Below are 22480 nucleotides of genomic sequence, written 5' to 3' on the forward strand. Positions count from 1 at the left end.
GGGGAGATTACGAAAAAAAGGGGCAATACCGACAAACTCGGCCGGATAGTCCCCCGAGGCAGTTAATAACATGTGCCCAGATACTGGCCCCGATCTTGGCTCCCCGGACCCGGAGGATAGAATGAATGGTTTAGGCGTGATTTTCTCATCTGTTAAACACAACCAACTGTCCAGTCTCTTTAACAGCCCTGTAGGTCTCATGCTCTGATCCATCAATCCGTTGTTCACTAATCACTTTTGTCACATTGGACAGTGGTGTTTGGGAATATTCATAAAATGTGTACTGGCGGCCATGGCGGTGGTCACGGCGATGGCGCCTCCATCAGCCGGGCATACCCCCTACGTGCCGATGTGCCGGTAGGGAAACGCATCAACCATCTCTATCAGAAGCGACTCCCGAACTTTTCTGGACCAGGCCAATGGGAAAAGTTCAACCTGCTTGCGTAAGTGATGATACCTTGATGAAACGAACCAAAAGGCCAGGTAGTTACTCATCCTGTCATAAAAACAACACAGCATGCTTTATGACCAGAAAGTCTCGGAGCCGCCACACCTCAGTATGTCCGTCTGGAGCGCGCCGGGACTGACGCGCCCAACTTTTGCCGAGGCGACCAGCCCATCGAACGAGTTCCGCCCGACTCAGATCGGGGAATCGTTCGGGCCCTCGTGGTCTACTCACTGGTTCAAGGTGGAAATAACACTACCGGCTGAAATGCAGACTGCCGAGCAGGTCGAACTGCACTGGGACTGCAACAATGAGGGTACCGTGTGGACGGCCGATGGCAACCCTCTGCAAGGTCTCACGGGCCGCAAAGAGAGGGTGGAGTGGATCATTCCAGACGCGTTTCGGGATGGGGCGCAGCATACAATTTACATCGAGATGGCGTGCAATGGCATGTTTGGCAACGGACCGGGTGCTCCCATCTTTAAGAACAACCCGGGAGGCGACTCGATCCAGCCCCCGGACCCGGATAAGAAATTCGCCTTGGCAACCTCGGAGCTAGTGTCTGTATACCTAGACGCTCGCCGGCTGCTGTTCGACTATTCCATCATATCCGATGCTGCCATGGAATTCCCCGAGAACTCTTGGGAGCAGCGCGAGGCCCTTACGGTGGCAAGCCAGATTATTGACACTTTCAAGCTGGGCGACAAGAGCTCCATCACCGCGGCGCGCAAGATTGCTGCAGGATACCTGGGCCCAAATGTCGACTCGGAAGCTGTGTACGCCGACTCCAGTAGGAGTCCGGACGTCTTTGCGGTTGGCCATTGTCACATTGATACATGCTGGCTATGGCCCTGGGAGGAGACGAAGCGCAAGGTTGCTAGGTCCTGGTCCAACCAGTGCGATCTGATGGACCGTTACCCGGAGCTGAACTTTGCATGCTCCCAGGCGCAACAGGTAGGTTCTCTTACCGCATGACATCTTGACTCCTTTCAACCACGACTGACCAGTGGCTAATCGTCGTGATACAGTTTGCTTGGCTAAAAGAGATGTACCCCTATGTCTTCGAGAGGGTTAAAGCCAAGGTAGCTTCTGGCCAATTCCATCCGATTGGCGGCAGCTGGGTTGAGCACGACACCAATATGCCCAGCGGCGAGTCTCTGGTTAGACAATTCCTTTATGGTCAGCGGTTTTTCGAAAGCAATTTTGGCGCCAGGTCAACCACAAGCTTTCTACCCGATACCTTTGGACAAAGTCCCCAAATACCGCAGCTGTGTAGGCAAGCTGGAATGGATCGTTTCGTTACCCAAAAGCTCTGTTTCAACAGCGTGAACGACTTTCCACATACTACTTTTAACTGGTAAGCTCACACTGAAATGCAGCTCAAACAAAAAAGAAGAAAAAAAGAATTATGAGCACCACTAAAATCATTTCTCTGAAATCACAGGGTCTCGCTCGACGGCAGCCAGGTGCTTTGCCATATGCCGCCGGCAAAGACTTACTGCGCAAACGGAACATTTGCAGAGATCAAGCGTAGCGTGGTCGAGCACAGGACATTGGACAAGGACCGCACTTCTCTTATCCTGGTAAGCGTATATCCAAGAAAGCACATAGCAGCTAAACGGCATCGCTGACTGGTTTAAAATTTAGTTTGGCAAAGGAGATGGCGGTGGTGGTCCCACCTGGGAGCAGATTGAACGACTCCGAAGACTCAGGGGCCTCTCCGACACCACCGGCATGCTCCCGCGAGTGCACCTCGGGAAAACAGTTGACCAGTTCTTTGACCAGCTCATGCCGAAAGCACACACCTTGCCCACTTGGCATGGTGACCTCTATTTTGAGCTCCACAGGGGTGTTTACACGACCCAGGCAAACACAAAGCTGAAGAACCGGCAAGCAGAGTTCTTGCTCAGGGATATCGAGCTTCTGGCAACCCTCGCATCGATCGAGAGCCCCGAAAGCTACAAGTACCCGACAAAGGAGCTCCGAGAGATGTGGGAGGGTGTGCTGCTGTGCCAGTTCCACGACTGCCTCCCTGGCACGGCGATAAAAATGTGCTACGACGATTCGGACAAGGTATATGCCAAGGTGTTCGAGAGTGCAACCGGGCTTTTGCAAACCATCTACGCGACTCTTGGCTTGTCCCAGGAGTTTGACAACAGCCGGCTTGCCTTAAACACACTGCCATGGCCTCGCGCTGAGCTCGTCAAGACCAAGGCTGGGAAAGATGTTGTTGCACGCGGCAGCGGCGTGCTTCTTTCCACCGAGGAATTTGAGGAGTCTGAAAGCCAAAAAGCTGTGACGGTGAAGGAGTCGTCCTCAGGTGTGTTCGTGCTAGAGAATGAAGCTTTCACCGTCACCGTGGAAAAGGGTTGCCTCACATCGCTCTACGACAAGAGGGCCAAACGCGAGGTCCTTGCAGGCAAGGCGAACCAGTATGCAATCTACGATGACAAACCGGTGTACTGGCAAGCTTGGGACGTCGAGGTGTTCCATCTGGAGACGCGACAAGAGCTGCCTGGTAATGGCACGGCGACAACAACCATCGTCGAAGATGGCCCGCACCGCGTCAGTGTAGCAACAGACATGAAGATCAGCGACGTGAGCTCCATCAATACGACAATCTCGCTATCAGCATCTCTCCCTGACGAAGGCTATCTCCCGTACGTCGAATTCTCTGCCGAGGTCGACTGGCATGAGAACATGAAGTTCCTCAAGGTTGAGTTCCCCGTGGATATTCGCCATCATGAAGCGTCGTACGACACCCAATACGGTGTTATCCGCAGGCCGACCCACTACAACACTTCGTAAGTTAGACCCATACATACCCAGCCCTACAAGGCTGTTTCTGTACTGATCTCTCCATCGATTTTTCTCTCTATTCAGTTGGGACATGGCCAAGTTTGAGGTGTGCTCGCACAAATACGCCGACCTTTCGGAGCACGGATACGGCGTATCCATCCTAAACGACAGCAAGTACGGATTCTCAACTGCTGGAAACGTGATGCGTCTTTCGCTCCTGCGGTCACCGAAAGCACCCGATGACACGGCCGACATGGGCAAGCACTCGATCCGCTGGGCCATCATGCCTCACGTCGGCCCTCTCGGACCGGATACCGTTCGGGCGTCGTTCAACTTCAACAACCCTCTACGCGTGGTCGGATCCGGTGCCGACTCGGTGCTTTCCAAGCTCTCCACGCAAATTTTGACCCTGACCGGCGACAAGAACCTCGTGCTGGACGCCGTCAAGCGGGGTGAGGACGACGCTGATATCAGCATTGGCGACCTGCCGGCGCGACCCCAGGGTCAGAAGTCGGTGATTGTGCGGGTTTTTGACAGCCTGGGAGGACGCGGCGTCGGGACGGTGCGCTCGCTTTGGAACCTGGCCAAGGTTGTAAAGACCAACATATTGGAAGATGATGGGGATGTTGTGCCATTGGCTGAAGACGGCCACGGTTTCGAGGTTGACATTGGGCCGTTCCAGGTGCAGACGTACAGGTTGGTATTGGCTTAGACGAATTCCCGCAAAGCAACAAGCGGGCTTGGCTTTGGACGGTGGTGCGTCATTGCGCAGAGCGGCTTGCAGGGTCTGGGCATCAAAAAGGTGCCAAGAACAAGTAGGGACGCAACAAGTATGGTAGAAGGATGGACCCGCAACCGATAGAAATGAAGGGAGCAGGACGAGAACAGAGGGCTTGATGATGCCCACTAACATTACAACGCAGAGCCGAATCCCGGCACCTCCTATCGTCTTGCAGCAAGATGTAATCTATCAGGAGCCCAACAAATTACTTGGAAAACAGTTGTTAACGTTATTCTCTGGGGTCGCGTGACCGGGGCGAACCTGAGCGTTGGAAACGCGGCAAAGTCGGCTTGTCCAAACCTGATGCCACCCCGGCGTAAGAAGTCTTGGGTCCCCCAAAAGGACCCTATAATCCACTTTGCCCAGCCTGTAAGTCAGCAATTCGTGTAATTGGACGGCGTTCCTATCAGCCCTTTCAATGTTTGGCGGCAATAGGCGACCCCACGCTCTAGCGCTATGTGCCATAAACCGACAGGATTTTGGCTGGGCACACCTCATCCGCACAGTTGGACTTGCCGAGCAATATGCATACCCGCAAAAATCCCCGAGTCATTCCGCCTCCCAAGCAAGCGATGCCAAACCCATGCGGAGATGTCTAGCATGGGCCAAGAAATCTCCTGATCATCCCCTTTCCCACCATTTCTTGTATGTATTGGGTGGGTATGTGTGTGTGTGTGTGTGTGTGTGTGTGTGTGTGCTTTTTTTTCGCCTTTTACCGAAGAGATGTTCTCTACGGACCCTTTTAAGATGGCTTCTGCGGCCCAGCCCTCGTGGCGTTTCCCCAAGACCCCCTTCCTGCACACCTCACCCTCCTCCCTTCCTTTAGTCTCCCAGGGTCTTTACCTAGACGAGCTGTAGCGTGACCAACAACATGTCCGACGACAACAAAGCAAATAGCTTCTGGAGAAAGGCATATCGCGCCTTTGCTCCTGAAGCCGAAAAGGGTGATGATGGGCGGGATAACTGGCCTTCGAGAAGTGAGTTTCACAGCCATCCCAACTTGATGTCTGTAGTTGGTAGATGGACGTTCGATGTGCTGATTTGTCCTGTTTTTTCTTCAAACAGCGGCCTTCGTCCTCGCCTGCATGGGAGGTACTGTTGGTCTGGGAAACCTCTTGCGATTCCCGTCGATTGCCTTCCAAAACAATGGATTGTAAGTTTTTTGGTGCTGGCAAAAGAACTTGTATAGAAATGCCTACCCGCCAGCAAGAAAGCCCTTGCTGATAGTTTTCAACCGCCCACAGACAATGGTTCATACCATATTTCATGGCAGTCTTCCTTCTGGCTATCCCTGTAGTCATTCTTGAGGTGGCCATCGGCCAGGCCTACCGCGGCGGATGCCTCGTCGCATACGACCACATATCACGCCGGACCAAAGGCCTCGGGCTTGCTCTCGTCATGAACGGCTACATAGTCTGCAACTACTTTGTTCCCATCCTGGCCTGGGTCATGATCTATTTCCGACATTCATTCTCCAACCCACTTCCGTGGGCTGAAGACAGCCAGGACTTCTTCGACAATCAAGTCGTCCAAGCCGTGTCGGGCATCCCAGGAGAGATTGTCGACGGCTCCGTGACTAGCTACACCTCATACCCAGAGATGGGGATGGTAGGCGAGATTGTCGGGTGGAGCGCCTTCACCTGGTTTGTAGTCTGGCTCTGCATGTTCAGCGGTGTTGGAATGACGGGCCGCGTGGTTTACTTTACCATGGGGATGCCGATCGTGATGATCATCATTCTCCTTGGTCGCGGTGCATCCATGGAGAATGCAGTCGAGGGCATCAAGCTCTATGTGGCCGAGTGGCATGGCGATAAGCTTGGGCGACCCGCCATTTGGCAGGCTGCTGCGAGTCACATATTCTTCTCCATTGGCGCAGGTATGTTCCCACCCCCAACGCGCCATAGTCAGCCTTTCTTGCTTTGCCTGCTTTCTAGAGTTCTCGTTGACCATTTGATGTACTTCAAAATAACTAGGCATGGGTTATTACACCTCATATGCTTCGTATAACCAAAAGTTTTCCAACGCAGTGCAGGACGCACTCATCATTGCTTGTAGCAATTCGGCCATCGAGGTCTCAGCAGGTTTTGCTGTCTTCGGCATTGTTGGCTATCTCGGAATTCGGCCAGACAGTGGTGAAGTACTTGGGACGTACAACCTGGCCTTCATCACTTTACCTGCCGCCTTTGTGCAGATGCCCGGGAGCAACTTTTGGGCCGTGATTTTCTTCATCACAATCATGGTGCTCGGGTTCAGCTCTTGCTTTGCCATGCTCGAGTCGCTGGTGACCCTGGTCATGGATACGGGGATTTCAAAGCGGGTTTCACGCGTCGCTGTCTCGACCGTCATCATCATCGTCTCGTTTCTTCTTTCGCTCATGTACTGCACTCACTTTGGCAGAGATCTGCTCAACGCGGTTGACGCCTGGATCAGCGATCTGTCTTTGGTGGGCATCGTCGCCCTCGAGTCTGTGGTGTCCACTACCGTTTACCGTTTCCGCGATGTTACGGGACAGGTAGGCCTGCCGGCATTCGCCATCTTCAACGGCGGCTACGCGCTGGCGTTTGTCCTGGGTCTGATTATCGCACATCACGTGTCTCCCGAGGCTGGCGCTGGCGCGGGATTCGGTATTTTCATTGCCGCCCTCTTGTTGTGTGTCTTCATGGCGAGGACACCCTCGGTACCGGCCCCCAGGTTCTGGGGCGGTAATCCTCTGCTCAACAAGTTGTGGTGGCTGGCCTTCTACTCTGTAAGTCATGGTTCTGTGTTCTGGACACGGCTTCTCGCTCGCCTCCCTCATCCCCCTGTGCTGACACAACAACAGGGAAACCAACTCCGTCGTGATCTGAACGTCACAGTCGCGCAAGGCAACAACTGGGCCATCCCCTTCTTCTGGGCACCGGTACTCAAGTACATCTCGGCGCCGATCCTGCTCATCGTCTTCTCGCTCGGATACCCCAAATTCACCTCGAGGATGCAGGATCCCCTCGAGATTCTTGGTTTTGCCATATCCCACTGTATCATCGCGGTAGTCCTCCTCGGCTTCCTCCTCCCCCGGTGGTTTGACGTCTTCATCCCAGAGCAGCGCCGCAACGAGGGCATCCTGCCTTATGCGCCTGGCGTTACGCTGGGCACGTCGCCGGAGGATGCTGCACGCGGCGCGACGGAGGCCGGAGTTGACAGGAACATTGATGGCGTTGACGACATGCAGGAGAGCAAACCAGTCGACAGTGGTGAGGTCGATGGCACTAGAACTCCGAGCGATGACCTGTCGGACAAGAGGGTCGATGTTGACGATCGTGTTCAGAGTGACCCCAAGACTAAGCCTGTGATGAACGATGTCAACTGATGTTAACGAGCAAGTAGCGGTGATTTCTTGTTGTTTCGTGGACGAAGTGCTTACTTGGTAGATTCCCCCCCCCCCCCCCCCCCAAAAGAAAGTCGGAACAGGGAGGAGCTCATAAAACTCGGCACTGCATCAAGTAGTGGTAGGGTTTAAAAATACATATTTCTTTTCAAAAGGAACAATCCACAACACTGGCATATCGCTCCGTTAGAGTAGCTCGACCGATAATGACAGGCGGGTCGGGCTATTTCCCCGCCTTATGAGAAAGTGTTCGACGGGGCAGCTTGAAGATGAAGCAGCAAGGCGGGAACTTCATCCATCGAATGAATGTGCGGGTATGAATCATAGAGCCATATAACACTCCCTTGACTCCTTCATTATGGGATCCTTGCAGCTGCCAAGACTCGACACAATGCTTTTCTAGTAGAGTGATTAATCAATACGAAGTAATAGTATTGTTGATCAATGACACAACCTCTCCTTTGCAGGTAAACGTGGCCCATCACAACCTCGTCACCAAATACGCGAAGTATGAATAGTAAATCCATGTAAAACTCTTTGTCAAGTCCTCGCAGCAGCCAAGACTCCACCCAAGACTTGTTGTAGTGGAGGTCAATCGGTACGACGCAAAAGAAGGTATTGTTCGTCAATAACAAAGACCCTCCCTTGCAGGTAAATATGGTTGATCACTAATTCAACCTCTCCCTTGCATGTAAATGCGGTTGTCCATCAGGCCATGGCTTCACCCACCTAGGCACTCCCTTGCCAGACTTGTAAGAGTACTTCAACCCTACGCGCCTTCCACAGGTTGACTATATGTAGAGCACTTGCTGCACCAAAACTGCTACCAAAGCGTTTAATTTGGTTCTTCAGTCGGTCAAGAAAAGAAAGGGGGCAAAAAGAAAAAGAAAAAAAAGACATAAACAAAAACCAAGGCACATCAGTACAAAAGTTGCTCAGCATGACGCCCGCGCCAAACACCTCCGTCTCGATCGAAGTCATGGAGGCCATCCGTGGCAAGAAGCAGCTCTACTGCCAGGCCGTGGACACCAAAACCTGGGCCGATTTTGAACGCATCGCCCTGCCCGATGCCACCATGGTCTACAAGCACGCCGACGGCAGAATCGTGACCAACGTGCTTGAGGGCCAAGACTCGAGCCAGCCGTACAAGTTCGACAGCCGCGACGATGTGGTGGCCTTTTTCAAAACACTATTGGGGCCGCTGCAGACAGTCCACCTAGTGGACAGCGGCTCGTTCGAGCGCATCAGCGATGACGAGGTCAGGGCCGTGTTTGTCATGATCGCCCATTCCGGCCTCAGTACCGAGTCCAAGTATGGCCACAGCATCTCCGGTGGTCAGTACCATGACGTATACAAGATGGTCAATGGAGAGTGGTTCTTGAAGAGTCTGGAGTACGTGATGTCGTATCAGAGGCTTTAAGCCATTGTATGACTGTGCCGACTTACTTAGCGGGCAACTTCAAAAGGAAAATATTGCATCTTTTCATGTATTCATTGGAACTGGAAGTTGTATATTGCTGTAGGGTGCGTACTTGGTTGATAGAAATGATTGATTCGGGTGAGCCTAATCACATACACGCGAGGGCTAATTAAGTACAAAAGTCAAAGTTTGCAGGGCGATTTTAGCCCTCGCGTGTATCAGGGCTGTTCAAATAAAGACAAGTAATATTACAAGTGACACGGTTTATGATTTTCGGTAAGATTTCTTCTGTTACTTCCGGTCTTCATCGCAAACAAGGTTTTACAGAAGATCAGCGACACTACAGGAGACCAGTGGGGCCAACGAACCCTTTACTGGCGTTGATAAGCAGACAATGGAGTGCCGATAAGAATGAGCCCCACTAAAAAAGTTGCAAGACAGCGGAAATCGCTCCCATGCCCAGAGCTAGTAAGAAGCGATCGTCAACTGCATGCTCACTCTTCCTCTGTCAACGGAAATTTTGGGGAGATTGACAGACTTGCAAAACAATGGCCGGAGTGGCAGACAAAGCGCGCTTCTTCCTGGAGCAGGCCGTGCCTCAGCTGCGCGAGTTTGAGGACAAGGAGATTTTCACCAGGGTTAGTCGACCATCACTTCACTCCCCCCCCCTCCCCGCCTTTTTGTTTGTTACCTTGATGTTGTGACTAGGCCAATGGCTTGGTTACCACAAAAGATGGCTGGCGGACGTTAGCACTCGCTGCAGTATTGAACCAGAATCTTCTAACTGATCTTTTTTTCTGAAACAACAGGACGAGATCCGCAACTTGGTCCGCAAACGAACCGACTTTGAGCACCGAATCCTTGCGCCCGGTTCCAAAGCCCCAGACTTCCTCGCATACGCCGACTGGGAGCGCGGCCTCGAAACCCTCCGCGCCCGGCGCTGCGCCCGGCTGGGCATACGGCAGCTGACGCACCAGCATGCCGGCGTCGGGCGCCTGGGCCAGATCCACGAGCGCGGCGTGAACCGCGACCCGGGCTCCGTCCACATGTGGCGGAGCTACCTCGAGCACCTCTCCCAGCAAGGGGCCGCCAAGCGCTGGAGGCGCGTGGCCACCCGCGCCCTCAGGCTGCACCCCCAGGACGCCGAACTCTGGACCCTGGTTGGGAGGCGCTCCGCCGCTAACGGGGACATGGACGGCGCGAGGGCCTACTTCCTGCGCGGCTGTCGCTTCTGCACCAAGAGCGTCTTCATCTGGGTCGAGTATGCCCGCGTCGAGATGGAGTGGCTGGCCAAGGTTGAGAGTAGGGGCAAGGGCAAGAAGGCGCTGGCGGCTCTCCGGAAGGAGCAGTCGGCCGACGACAGTGACCAGATCAAGCTCAAGGACGACAGCGACGAGTCCGACGATGATGACGACGGAAACATGATACCCGACAGAGAAATGGCTGCTGCAAAGGCACTGGAGAGGCAACAAGCGCCCAAGCTTGTCGACGAAGAAGCGGTCGAGAAACTGGAAAAGAGCCCCGCCCTGGGAGGCGCAATACCACGCGCCATTTTCGACATTGCGACCAAGCAAAAGTTCTTCGAGGCTACCTCTGCGGAAGCCTTCTTCAACATGTTTTCTCGTTTCATATTCACAGTTGAACCATGTGCAGACCTGATACAACACGTCTTGGACACGATGATGAAATCCTTTGAAAGGCATCCCGCCACTTGGGATTGTTACATCCGCCAGCCTCTGCTCCCAGTTCAAGATTTTACAACTGCTGATTTCCCGAGGGCTCTGAGAGAATCGTTGGGAAGGCTTACGAAAGGCTTAGAAGCAACGGACCGCAAGTCCGAACTTGCTGGAAAGACACTGTCTTGGGTCGTCTCACTGTTGTCAAAACAAGGACTGGATCAGAGTATCGAGACGGTTCTCGAGATGACCAAGAAGAAAATGGAGTCATTACTTTAGCCTGCAGAGCTACTTTATTCATAATGAAGCATGATCCAGTTTCAAAACCAAAATCGTTTTAGCGAGCCGATCTTGACGATTAACCACGTCTCGCGTAAGATCTTGTGCAAAAGCCATTTGAAATACCTGGCTTTCAATATTCATAGCCTGGTTTTGCAAGTATGAGCCATCCAGTGTAGCTAACAGCTAGCTAGGTAGGTACCTACATAGACAGGTACGGAGGACCTAAGAAATCAAAGTTATTGACAAAAAAAAAAAAAAAAAAAAAAAAAGAGAACAGAAAAAGAAAAAGACACGTTATCATGCAACTGCAATTTGATGGATGGTGCTATGCCACAACTGGATCATCGATCCGATCATTTTGTTCTCCTTCCGTTTCTTTCGGAGGCTTGAACTTTCTTTAGGTTCCATAGTGGAATAACCAGGTCTTTCCAAAGTGAGAGGATGGAGTGAAGAGATGTTAACGCCGTCTGCTCAGAGGTTTACATTGAGTTTTTTTCTTGTTTTTGTTTCTTTCCAAGCGCATCAAGGGTGACACGACTGATTCTGAACTGTTCAAATGTAGATTTCAAATTGATCAAGTAGATATCAGCTAGCCTCTTTTCTTCACTTCGATGCTCTCAATCAGGTCGCCTCCTATCCGCGCTATTTCGGACAAAATAGCGTCTCGGTTAACCTCAACTAGATCATCGCCCTCATCATCACTACTTTCCATATCCTCGCCATCTCCTGGTTTGTTTCCACCCGTTGATTTTGACTGTGCGACTGGCTTGAACGAGCACGGCAAGTTGACACGGAACGACCGCCTCGCCAGCATAGGATTCCACAAACCGCCGATGACAACATCCTGAGACCCACCGTAAAAGAACACCAGAGTTGAGCCATAAACGTCAGACAATCTTTCCAGCAGAGTGTCAACAGGATCACTGGCTAGTGGCACGCGACCTTGCGCCATGGATGGGTCCAGGTTCTTGAATTTTGACTTTGACGCAGTGCCGTCTTTAAGTGATGCGACCTTCTTGACCACAGAGCCATCAAGCCGCACCAAAATGTCGTATTCGGCGGTAGAGGGCACAAATAACATGCGAGGCTCCAACCCCACCCCCTCTTCGCGAACAAGCCGACATGCTGAGCGTGCGAGGGCCGTCATTCGGGAAGCAGCTACACGACTTGGGAATGGTTGACCGTTCACGGTGGTAAAGGCGGTGCCGGTGGCATCAGAAGGTGTAGCAATAACCAGAACGGTGCGGTTCATGGCAGGATCCAGCGTCTGCCTCCATGCCGTGAGCCTGGTAGCAACGGCTTTCCGCTCCTCGCTACCCATATCTGCAGAGGGGTCGACGACCAGAGGGTCGTTTCGCCAGTCCCATTTGGAAAGTAGAAGCAGTGTTCGAAGTAGCCCAGTGGTGGCGCTTGTGGGTGTCTGCCAGGGTGCTGGGTTAAGGAACGCGTGAAGAACCATCAGCTCAACCGCTTCCGGTAGTATGTGATTGCTTAGTTTGTGCGAGTTGAACCAATGCTTTGCTAGGCGAATAGTTGAAGAGAGGGCAGGGAAACGCGTGCAGAGGGTAGAAACTGTTCTGTTCAGCATCGGTAGGTGGGTGTATTGGCGTCTGAAAGTAGCAAGGTGATTCGAGCTTTCGGCGCGCACATGTTGGTCGAGTGTCTTATCCCTGGTTTGCCTTTCAAGAAGACTCTCCTCAAGGTCGCTCTGAACTCGTAGACGAAACACTGCACCTTCGTCGTAGACGATATCCAAAAATGCAAGATTTTGGTGCTCATGCACGGCGTCTTCAAGCCCAACATGAGTGGTAATGCTCGAGTTTGCCGACTCAAGCATACTGCCAATCTTGAGTAAAAATGCAACCTTTGTCCTCTGAATTGCAGCAATGTTGTCGGGCCATTTCCCAGAGGCCTCAAAGTATATCACAATGTCCATTGGCCTATATGACCCCCGAGGAGAGTCCAATTGCGGTGGCTTCAGTGAGGCTGAGCGAAGTTCTGCCGCCGCTGGAGCCACTTGTCTCACTTGAAGTGGCAAGTTTTCAAGGCCCCGTATTTCTCTCTCGAGGTCAGCAAAAGCCTGCACGGCGGCAGAGTAGGCCATTGAATCTGTGGGCTTCGCGTGAATGAGAGACGTAAAACCATTCCCGTGGAACTCAAGTTCATCGTGATGTATCTTAAGATGCAGATTAAGAATATAAGCAATGATCTCTTCGCAGACACCAAAAGAGGTGGTCTGCTTCCAGATAAGTGTCTCTTGGATAGTGCCGTCTTTGAAGCGTCGCAGCTCCGATCGTTCACCCCAGAACTGCCGGAACTTTCTCGCCTCGACTTTATCCTCGGCAGATGGCCCGTGATCGACGGTGCGAGCCATCTCAGCAGGGTTGAATATGACCCCAACTAGAAGCTCACCAGTTTTCTGTCGAGCCGCTGGCTCCGATATAGACCAGTGGGGCTGCTCTGGGATTTGAACATGCACAAGCTGGCTACGCTCGCTCAGTGCTTTGTTGATAATCTTGTACACGCGATTTGCGAATTCGAACGTCGTTCCTCGAGTTCCAGAACCTGCGGATTTCACAGAATCAGGACATGGTACCCTGACCACCAAGTCGAAGACTTGTAGCGGTATGTCCGCTTTCATGATGAATGTCGGCGAGAATTGATCCACAGTGCTATCATTCAAAAGATCCAGCGTCCACTTCGCGTGTTTTCTGAGAAGTGATGCCGACCAAGGGCTCATCTTGAATGCAAAGTTGTGTTGTCTGGTCGCATCATAGAGCACAGGACCAGGCTCGCGTATGCCGTCGACCAAGATATCATCGCTAGGCTTTCCCAGTATTACAGGTCTGTTGCTGCAGCTGGTGAAGTCTGATTTCGCCAGAAACTGCATTGTCGCCTTGAACAGTTGGTGGCTGCTCAGTGACGAAGACAGAGCTGCTTCGCCCTTGCGCCCACCGCCACCCTGCATGAGCAGAGTCAACAGCAGTGCCCACTCAAAGTGTCCGAAGCCACCACGTGAAAGTGACCCGCTGAACCCCCTCTGGTGAAGCCACACGCGTCCAAGGATACAAGCGTCCAGGAATGCAGGAGATGACTTCTTGGTCTGTAGAAGGGTCTTGAAATACGCAAAATATAGGCTGTCAGACTTGACGGTATGATTGTAAAATGGTGTCGGTGGTTGTGTCTCCTTTTTGTCGTCGGCAGCTGAAGAACGAATGCAATTGCTCGTGGAAGTGAGCTTGTTCTTTGGGAACAGGTCGGCAGGGGCGCATGGGATCACCCTGACCTTGGGCCCTCCAGTCGAGCGACTTGTCGAGCCATTTGATTCCCGCTTCTTAGTCCCTTCCTTGACGGATATCTTCTGTACACAGAGAATGGGCGCGAGGGGGTTTTCGTGCATATACTCAAAGGAAATCTCAAGGTCAGGCAGGGCCTTGCGCACTGCTGCCGCAACATGCGCCAAGAAGTATGACCTTTTGTAGAAGTACCGCAAGTTCAAAAAGTCCTTCTCCTGGAACATAGACTTAGGCATTTCAACGATCATGTCGACGGCTAGATCACCCTGGGACTTGACCATGGTTTTGAGTACATAGCTCCCCACAACGTTAAATGTCGAAGGTGTCTCCAAGGAGAGCTTGTAGGGCGAATCTTGACTTGGACGTGGCTCAGGGAAAGGAATGGCAATGCCATGCTTATTTTCAAACTTGCGGACGGCATCGTGTATCTGATGAGGGAGAACAGGTGGGTCAGCTTCGTTGCTTGCGTAACTGCGAGACAGCAGGGAAAATTTGCTTACTGGAACTGGTTCGTGGCCTTGAAGAGCTTCAACACCACTCTTCACTTGATGCAGCAGCTCTTCAATGCCTGCGAGCGACTTTGAAGAGTCTACCTTTACTTCTTTGAGCAGCTCCTCAGTCTCTAGGATAAAAGTACTGGGTCGGTACATGCCTGCCGAACTAGCGGCCGCTTCGAGAGTGGCAGAGCCGAGCATTGTTGCATCAGCGGACTGCGAAAGCTTCCGACGTTTAGGAGGTGAGGTCTCCATGGCAGCCAACAGCAAGTGGATGGCACTTGTAGTTCTCTATGTCGCGCCAGCAGCTACATGTGCACCCAAACTAGAGAGCACTGGATATTTTTTTTCTGCCGATAAGATAAGCGACTGGAGCTGTGTTGACGGCCCCGCCATTGATCTTACGCACAGTCCCTAGAAAACCCTGGATACTGTGTACGCGGGTCCACCCCGCCCCGCGCTTGTAGCTGTCTGTGACGACAGCAGATGCCACGAGCTAGTGCTAGGAATTAATTGGGATGACATTTAGTCACCTCCTTCAAGCTCCTACCCGGTGTACCAGCGCACAAGGTCGCTGGCGTGTCGGTCTGTCGCTCTGTCTCTTCTCATCTTGGTTTTACTATAACAGATTGTCTTCATTCATCTGCTCTCTATTGTACCATATATTTGCTGCCAGATAGCGCCCCTCTTTTTCTATAAGAAAATCACGCCTTGGTCACCTCAAACCGCTTGTCGCAGAGGAAGAGGCCACTCCCGTTTGTGAGATTTGAGTGCACGTTGAGCGCATCATGTCGAAGGCAGCATTGAAAGCCATTGGCGAGCTCATACGGCAGTCCAAGTGGGGCGATGCCATAGAGCAAGCTCGACAGTTTGTGCAAAAGGAACCAAAGAGTTTTCAGGGGTAAGTTCATCTATGCACTTTGATGTTTGTCAACATTAGCAAGAGCACTTTGATAACGCGATAGATACCATTCACAGGTACATATTCCTGGCTTTTGCACTAGACAAGAATCAGAAACTAGAAGAGTCTGAAGAGAGCTATCTAGCCGCTGCTGCTTTGAAGCCAGATGACCCTCAGCCATGGCAGGGCTTGGTTAAGCTGTATCAGAAACAGGGCGGCAACAAAATAGCAGCCTACAAAGTAGCTGCCCTCGAGCTGGCACAGCGCTATAGAGATGTGAATGATATGTACAGGTGTCAATGCGCTATTGATGACTTTACCAAACATGCCCAGGCCCAGGGAGAGGCCAGCTACGTAGAGGCCCTCGAGGTTATCCTGCCCGACAGCCCAATCTACCCAGCTCTTGAAGGCCGTCTGCCCCACCCTGCAAAGACATATGAGACGATAGCCAGGTTCATCGAGACGGACGAGAAGAAAAAGATCAACACCCTGATCGGCGAGCGACGCACAAGAATTGGCGCTAGGGTCAGCGAGGTCACCATTGAAGTTAAGCGGGAAGTCTGGGGGCGGAGCAGACTGGGCCCCATTTATCGCGAAATTATCAACTGGACAAATGATGACGACCTTCGCCGGGTTTACGAGGAAAAGCTGCTCCAACACTGCTATGATCGCCTGCTTGTGTTTGCACCCGGGCCTGACAAGGCAGCCGAGCTCGAGGTTGTACAGAAACTAGCCCAAGACATGGTCATTATCAAGCACCCATTCAAGCTAGCTTGGGATATCACGATCGACTGGCAGGATCACAAAGAAATAAGGGAGTGGGATGTTACCATCTTGCGCGACTACTGCACCTTCTTCCCAGATAGCGACCTTTACAAAATAATCACAGGGTTCTTGACGAGCGCAATATCTCCCTTTCCAAAGCAAGAGGAGCCAAAGACGGAACAGAAAGACGCCGAGAGTACCGATGATGAGAGCGAAGATGACGAGGATGGAGGCGCACCGACAGCGTTTATACCCATTACGGACGAGGATAGAATACTGATGATGACAGACGGCATCACTTCGGCTGACTCCTTGTTCGCCTACCGCCTCATGGGCGAACTCTACCAGCACCTGGAAGAGTACGACAGCAACGTTGACTTGATGCGCAAATCCCGAGAACACCTGACCAACGAGAGGCGGAAGACGGGCCTGAAATTTCAAAACACTGAAAACTCGTTTCTGGTCTGCCTGGGTACCGCTCTTGTCTTCTTCCAGTCCCCAAGACATCATCAAGAGGCCAAGGCGCTCTTTGATAGTGTTCTCGAACGGGACCCGACGGCCACCCCGGCTCTCATTGGTGTTGGTTTAATCTTTGAAGAAGAGGAAGAATTTGATGATGCGATTGACTTCCTTGAAAGGGCCTTGACGCGGGACCCCAGCAACCTGCGCGTCAGAACAGAGGCTGCCTGGGTCAAAGCTCAGAAAGGGGACTACTCAAGCTGCAGAGAAGAGCTGGAGAAGTGCATTCCTCTGCTGGAAGAAGGGGGACAGCCGATGAAGAGTCTACTAGCACAAACGCAGTACCGCCTCGGTGTTTGTATTTGGAACATTGATACATCCAAGGCAGCCCGGAAAAGCCGCAGCGGCGCATATGCACAGTTCTTGGCCTGTCTCAAAAATGACCTGAACTTCGCCCCTGCCTACACAAGCCTCGGCATCTACTACGAAGAATGCTCAAAGGATAAAAACCGCGCTCGCAAATGTTTTCTGAAGGCTGTCGAGCTGTCACCGTCTGAAGTCGACGCTGCGGAAAGACTTGCGAGGTCACTCGCGGACGAGAGGGATTGGGACGGTGTCGAATTGGTTTCTCAACGCGTGGTCGACTCCGGCAAGGTCAGGCCCCCGCCCGGTTCTAAGAGGAAAGGGCTGAGCTGGCCATTCGCCGCGCTCGGTGTTGCAGAACTCAACAAGCAAGATTATGCCAAGGCAGTAGTATCATTTCAGTCGGCATTACGTATCAGTCCAGACGATTATCACTCGTGGGTTGGACTCGGTGAAAGCTACTACAACTCTGGCCGCTACATCGCAGCGACAAAGGCCACACTGAACGCCCAGCAGCTGGAAAGCACATCATCTGGTCCTCAGGATGCTGATGATGTGTGGTTTACCAAGTTTCTGTTGGCCAATATCAAACGCCAGCTGAGCTCTTACGACGAGGCTATCGCTTTGTATAGGGAGGTCATTGAGAAACGGCCCGGTGAGGATGGTGTCTCGATTGCCTTGATGCAGACCATGGTGGAGAGTGCCTTTTCCAGCATAGACAAGGGCTTGTTTGGCAAGGCTGTGGATTTGGCCATCAGCACTATCACGTTCGCAACTACGGCTTCTTCCGACATATCCGAAACTTTCAATTTCTGGAAGGCGGTCGCTGATTCGTGCTCGGTGTTTTCGAGCGTCCAAGGCCGGGTGGGTGAGTTTCCCGTCGATCTCGTACGCACGCTCATTGGCGAGGACGACGAAGCTCCTCAGTATGAAACGTTTAAGGACGTGGATGGCGTTGGTGTCAGAGTCATTCAGGCAAAGGGCCTATTCTCGGACGATGAGAAACTGGGCGTTCATCTTACCCAATGCCTCCAGGCCACCATACTTGCACACAAAGGGGCCATTCACGCATGTGCAAACGACGTGCATGCACAGGCTGTTGCATACTTCAACCTTGGCTGGGCCGAATACCGAGCCCACAGTTGCCTCCCTGTTTCCCTGAGGACAAAGAGCAGCCGCTACTTGAAAGCAGCTGTCCGGGCGTTCAAGCGCGCAATTGAGCTTGAAGCTGGCAATTCGGAATTTTGGGAGGCTTTAGGAGTTGTCACCAGCAGCATCAACCCATCGGTCGCTCAGCATGCGTTTGTGCGAAGTTTGTACCTGAACGAGCGTAGCCCTTCTGCTTGGGCTAACTTGGGGACTCTAGCTCTCCTCCAGAACGACTTCCAGTTGGCGAATGAAGCTTTTACCAAGTCGCAGTCGGCTGATCCCGACTATGCACATGCTTGGGTTGGCCAGGGCTTCGTGGCACTGTTATACGGTGACCCTCGCGAGGCTCGCGGCCTCTTTACACACGCTATGGGTATTACTGGAGTTTCTTCAGCGCCTGTGCGACAGCAATATGCCATGTCCATGTTTGACCACATTGTGGCAGCTTCTCCTCATGACAACATTCCGATCGGGGCCATTCTGCAGCCTATATTTGCACTCAGTCAACTCCGCGCCCTGAAACCTCAGCACGAGCTCGCAGTAGGCCATCTTCTCACACTTTTCCATGAACGTGTTGGCCACCACGCCGAGAGCGTTGCGGTTCTTGAACCAATGTGTGCGGCACTCGAGGCAGACTATGAAACAACTGAATCTGCCGAGTCGCTCCGCAAGTTCGCTCTTGCCAAGGCAGACCTCGCTCGCGCCTACCTCGCAGATGGATCATACGAAAAGGCTGTGGAGTCTGGTGAGATGGCTCTACAATTAAGCAGCGAGGGCGACGAGTGTGAGCTTAGACCAGAAGAGCGTAACAAGGCTAGGCTGTCGGCCCACTTGGCATTGGGGCTGGCGCAGTACTACAACGAAGCTGTTGATGAGGCTGTCCAGTATTTTGAATCTGCCTTAGAGGAATCGGGTGGGGATGCAGATGCCATCTGCCTTCTAGCGCAGGTCCTTTGGGCCGTTGGAACCGAAGAGGCACAAGACAGAGCCAGAAGCTCGTTGTTCGAGGTGGTTGAAAAGCAGCCTGATCACGTGCGTTCAGTACTCCTTCTCGGTGCCATCGCTCTCTTAGATGACGACGAGGAAAGCCTTGAGGCCGTGGTGGCAGAGCTACAGGCCTTGCGAGCCAGTGATAAGGTCGGAGCCGTTGAGCAGTCTCATGTCAGCGCTATACTACAGGCCGTGGCAGCACTGTCAGCTGAGGGCGCGGATAAGGTGAAGGGTCAGGCGCAGACGGACATAATGCTGCACCCCTATCTACCGCATGGCTGGCTCAACCTGTCCTCCGTCATGGACTCTGACGGTGGCGCGTGTGCAAACGCCGCCGAGGTCGCTGTTGAGTTAGCACGCAGGGCCGTTGCACCGAGAGGCAACTTGGACGCAGGAGACCTAGCGCGTACATATGCGGGTGCGACGAACGCCGCGGATGCACAGACGGCCATCGCTGTTGCGCCATGGGTCAAGGATGGATGGAATGGTTTGGCAGACTGTTTAGCAGCGAAATGATGGGCAATGAATACCATTTTGGCGGAGTCATTTGATATGAAAAAATAAAAGTTGCTGCGAACTGACAAACGTTCCATAACGAAGGACTTGATGTGTGTTTGGTGAATGTTCTGCAAGTTCATCATGTAAGAAACAGCGCAGGGAATAGGAAACGAGGGTAACCCGTAGAAATAACAACAATACCCCATTTGGCCAACCGAGCCCTGAGTTTCCTTCAGAAATAGTATCAACGTCCATTTTCCGAGCCAGAAGTACCTGCCGCCTCTTTTAACCTTGCAAGCCTCCCTTCCAACCAAGCCTTGTGCCAGACCTCAACCCTCCCGCCGAGGATGACACACTTTTCCGGCTCCAGCAGCACCGTGCCCCTCGCGATGACCGTCCCGGCCTTGATCAACATCTTCTCTCCAATGTTCGCCTTGCCGATCCCCAGGCGCTCGATCCGCCTCAGCTCCAACGCAAAGAACTTGTTTCCAGCACAGTCCTGCACGACTAGCTTGTGCGTCGCGTTCTTGTCGCTCACGGCTGGTCCTCCAGCAGTCGCCCTCGCAGCAGCAGCATCGCCGCCCGACCGCTGTTGCCGCCGCGCACCTTCCTCGGGCGGCACATCACCCACGCCCTCGCCCTCCTCTTCCTCAGCGCCATCATCCCGCAGACGGATGATCTGCCTGCCCTTGGTCAGCTCGCCGCGCGCCACGGCCTCGAGCTCTTCGACCTGCTCCCAGCGACTGCGGCTCAGATTCTCAATGTCCAGGACCTGGACGACTACGTCCCTGGCCAGACGGGTCTCTTTGGTCTCTGGGCTGGCGGCAGGTGGTGGGAAGGGAGACGCCCCAGCCCGGTCGAGCAGGTCCGGGGATGTCAAGTCCGCGGCCAGGAGGCGAGCTTTGGCGGTTGCCGTGAGGGAGGGCAGTGGGGGCAGTGGCTGTGGGCGGGTGGACAGGAGTTTGGAGAGCCAGTTTTGCGATGGGGGTGGTAGGCATTGGGAGATGAGTGATGCGCGGATTTGCGAAGCTGCCTCGTCCATTGCGAGAGGGGGTTTGCTGTGAAGGTTTGACGTTTGTTGATGGTTTGAAAAGCGCTGATGTTTTTTTTTCTCTTTGATCTTCGATTGCTATGTCTTCTGCATGTTATGGAATAGCTTGTTCTGTCTGTCTTCTTCTATTGTTGGGGGTATATGAGAATGGACATTCATTGGGTTTTGTTACAGGTTTACAGACCAACGAGAAGGAAGAACGAGACTGCTTCGTTGGGTATGTTTGATTATGTAAGCATATCAAGAACAGCTTCCAGTCTATGTATCTAGGCTTTCCCAACCCCTTATTCAATATATTTTACAGAAACAAAGCTGAAGACTATGTTCTTTGACTCGCTCAGGATTCAGGATCCCTTTCTGGTGTTTGTGGTTGAGGATTCTACGCCCCACTGCATACTGTGGCATCAAGGCAGTCAGTCGATGTGGAATCCTTGAGGCGTGATGTGCTCTATAACTAGACCTAGGCCCTGCCATCCATTAGCAAGCCCGAATTCCTTTTCGAATGACATGTGGTGCATAAAATTTTGCTTATTTCCCCGGATTGTATGGCTTACAAGCAAGCCAGGAAAGAAGTCCTGATTGCTGTACGAGCTCTGGGCGAGCCCGTTTGATAAAAAAAAAAAGAACCATGGACCAACAAACGCGCAAAACGTGCAAAAAAAAAGTGACACGACGACCAGTCGTCCTCAACTCCTCTTCCCATGATGTTCGAACCCTGCTTGAACCACCACCTCCAAAGCCCAACTTCGTGACGCTCCAGCGGCCCCAATCCTGCAAGGTAAAATCGGCAAAAAACGGCAAAAGTAGAAGCAGGGTCTAACGACTATGGCCTTATGGACTACTCCTCAGGAGCCCTGGCTGGTGTGGGGAACCGCCAGAAGGCATTGCGCGAAGCAAACTTCCTTACCTCCGGTTGCACAGTGCAGTCTTACTTCCGATCCTCATGTGTAGACGCACGGAAACCACCTCTCGTAACCGCTACACCATCTTGGATATTGTTGAAGGCTGGTCCACTGAACAAACCTATAAGGGCATCGACCCTTGCTTGATCGAGCTCCCAGCCAGCCGGGTGTTTGTTTTTGCCCTTCTTTGCCTGCGTGCCTTTTTCTTTCTGCACCAGCTAGCTCTTGGGCCGCCCCGTTGGCAGGCCCTCGCCTCGAGGTGAGGACCATCTGAGGTTGATGACTTTTGCTGCCAGTCCGGCCAGCCAGGTCGCAAGTCCCATCAAAGGCGCGCCCTGGCACCCAGGGCGTTTGCCTCGTTTGTTCTGCCAGGTGAAGCTGTAGATGCATGCCACCCACACTCTGTCCTTCGTTCTCCTGGCGATCACCCACCCTAGTTGTTTGGTTTTGCCAAACCATAGCCATGAGGTGATCGCCAGCCGCCCGTCCTTGACCTGCCACCATCGATTATTAGGACCACCTCCGCCGAAACAAACAGCATACAGACTTTCTGCAGCCATTGCCCCCATTCACGTTTAATTCTTGAACAAACCCAGCCATTTTCTCCGTCGGACCGGGGCACCACCTGATGCCTTGTTCCAATCTTTGTTGTCGCCTTTGTTCAACTGCCTTCCCTTTCTTCAATTTCCCCCAATTCCGACCCGTCGTGACTTTCTTTCCCTTTGCTCTCGTGGCCACCTTGACCTCATTTTTCTCACACCCAAGTTTCCCAACAATGCAAATCCCCTTCAGGGACGTTTACGTGTTTCTCTTTCTCTTTTCCCCACTTTACAGCTGCAAACGCC

At 52.7% G+C, this 22480-nt stretch overlaps 7 protein-coding genes across 7 annotated transcripts; 5 read left to right on the forward strand and 2 right to left on the reverse strand.

Moving 5' to 3' along the window:
- Nucleotides 1-276: 276 nt before the first annotated feature.
- MGG_12735 (alpha-mannosidase) lies at nt 277-4094 on the forward strand (the record flags this gene model as incomplete). The annotated part of the gene is made up of 6 exons (XM_003716644.1): nt 277-443; nt 517-1399; nt 1474-1802; nt 1890-2028; nt 2093-3249; nt 3329-4094. 6 exons carry the CDS (start codon nt 277-279, stop codon nt 3954-3956), a joined length of 3303 nt encoding a protein of 1100 aa, XP_003716692.1. The 3' UTR covers nt 3957-4094.
- A 773-nt stretch (nt 4095-4867) lies between these two features.
- On the forward strand, nt 4868-7444 carry MGG_12737 (creatine transporter). Its single transcript, XM_003716645.1, has 5 exons — nt 4868-5002; nt 5091-5178; nt 5270-5901; nt 5999-6771; nt 6847-7444. The coding sequence occupies exons 1-5, from the start codon at nt 4897-4899 to the stop codon at nt 7369-7371; spliced, it is 2124 nt and encodes a 707-aa protein (XP_003716693.1). The 5' UTR covers nt 4868-4896; the 3' UTR covers nt 7372-7444.
- A 214-nt stretch (nt 7445-7658) lies between these two features.
- Nucleotides 7659-8809, forward strand: MGG_03272 (uncharacterized protein; the record flags this gene model as incomplete). The annotated part of the gene is made up of 3 exons (XM_003716646.1): nt 7659-7703; nt 7935-8004; nt 8313-8809. 3 exons carry the CDS (start codon nt 7659-7661, stop codon nt 8807-8809), a joined length of 612 nt encoding a protein of 203 aa, XP_003716694.1.
- Nucleotides 8810-9257: 448 nt separating this feature from the next.
- MGG_03271 (uncharacterized protein) lies at nt 9258-11458 on the forward strand. Its single transcript, XM_003716647.1, has 2 exons — nt 9258-9447; nt 9619-11458. Exons 1-2 carry the CDS (start codon nt 9358-9360, stop codon nt 10762-10764), a joined length of 1236 nt encoding a protein of 411 aa, XP_003716695.1. The 5' UTR covers nt 9258-9357; the 3' UTR covers nt 10765-11458.
- On the reverse strand, nt 11267-14887 carry MGG_03270 (uncharacterized protein). The gene is made up of 2 exons (XM_003716648.1): nt 14564-14887; nt 11267-14491 (listed from the first exon to the last, which is right to left on the reverse strand). The coding sequence occupies exons 1-2, from the start codon at nt 14810-14812 to the stop codon at nt 11357-11359; spliced, it is 3384 nt and encodes a 1127-aa protein (XP_003716696.1). The 5' UTR covers nt 14813-14887; the 3' UTR covers nt 11267-11356.
- A 192-nt stretch (nt 14888-15079) lies between these two features.
- Nucleotides 15080-20029, forward strand: MGG_03269 (uncharacterized protein). The gene is made up of 2 exons (XM_003716649.1): nt 15080-15458; nt 15536-20029. The coding sequence occupies exons 1-2, from the start codon at nt 15346-15348 to the stop codon at nt 19698-19700; spliced, it is 4278 nt and encodes a 1425-aa protein (XP_003716697.1). The 5' UTR covers nt 15080-15345; the 3' UTR covers nt 19701-20029.
- Nucleotides 19680-20875, reverse strand: MGG_03268 (uncharacterized protein). Its single transcript, XM_003716650.1, has one exon. It carries the CDS (start codon nt 20722-20724, stop codon nt 19927-19929), a length of 798 nt encoding a protein of 265 aa, XP_003716698.1. The 5' UTR covers nt 20725-20875; the 3' UTR covers nt 19680-19926.
- Nucleotides 20876-22480: the final 1605 nt, after the last annotated feature.

The sequence above is a fragment of the Pyricularia oryzae genome, chromosome 4 (genome assembly GCF_000002495.2).
Source record: "Pyricularia oryzae 70-15 chromosome 4, whole genome shotgun sequence".
In the NCBI taxonomy this organism is placed as follows: Eukaryota; Fungi; Ascomycota; class Sordariomycetes; order Magnaporthales; family Pyriculariaceae; genus Pyricularia; species Pyricularia oryzae.

Excerpts from the sequence above, each read along its gene's own strand:
- MGG_12737 (XM_003716645.1), top strand. The coding sequence starts at position 4,897 with ATGTCCGACGACAACAAAGCAAATAGCTTCTGGAGAAAGGCATATCGC. Across the intron at positions 5,902-5,998 it reads ATTCTTCTCCATTGGCGCAG|GCATGGGTTATTACACCTCA; the intron begins GTATGTTCCCAC and ends CAAAATAACTAG. Across the intron at positions 6,772-6,846 it reads GGTGGCTGGCCTTCTACTCT|GGAAACCAACTCCGTCGTGA; the intron begins GTAAGTCATGGT and ends ACACAACAACAG.
- MGG_03271 (XM_003716647.1), top strand. The coding sequence starts at position 9,358 with ATGGCCGGAGTGGCAGACAAAGCGCGCTTCTTCCTGGAGCAGGCCGTG. Across the intron at positions 9,448-9,618 it reads ACAAGGAGATTTTCACCAGG|GACGAGATCCGCAACTTGGT; the intron begins GTTAGTCGACCA and ends CTGAAACAACAG.
- MGG_03270 (XM_003716648.1), bottom strand. The coding sequence starts at position 14,812 with ATGGAGACCTCACCTCCTAAACGTCGGAAGCTTTCGCAGTCCGCTGAT. Across the intron at positions 14,492-14,563 it reads AAGGCCACGAACCAGTTCCA|ATACACGATGCCGTCCGCAA; the intron begins GTAAGCAAATTT and ends CTCCCTCATCAG.
- MGG_03269 (XM_003716649.1), top strand. The coding sequence starts at position 15,346 with ATGTCGAAGGCAGCATTGAAAGCCATTGGCGAGCTCATACGGCAGTCC. Across the intron at positions 15,459-15,535 it reads GAACCAAAGAGTTTTCAGGG|GTACATATTCCTGGCTTTTG; the intron begins GTAAGTTCATCT and ends TACCATTCACAG.
- MGG_03268 (XM_003716650.1), bottom strand. The coding sequence starts at position 20,724 with ATGGACGAGGCAGCTTCGCAAATCCGCGCATCACTCATCTCCCAATGC.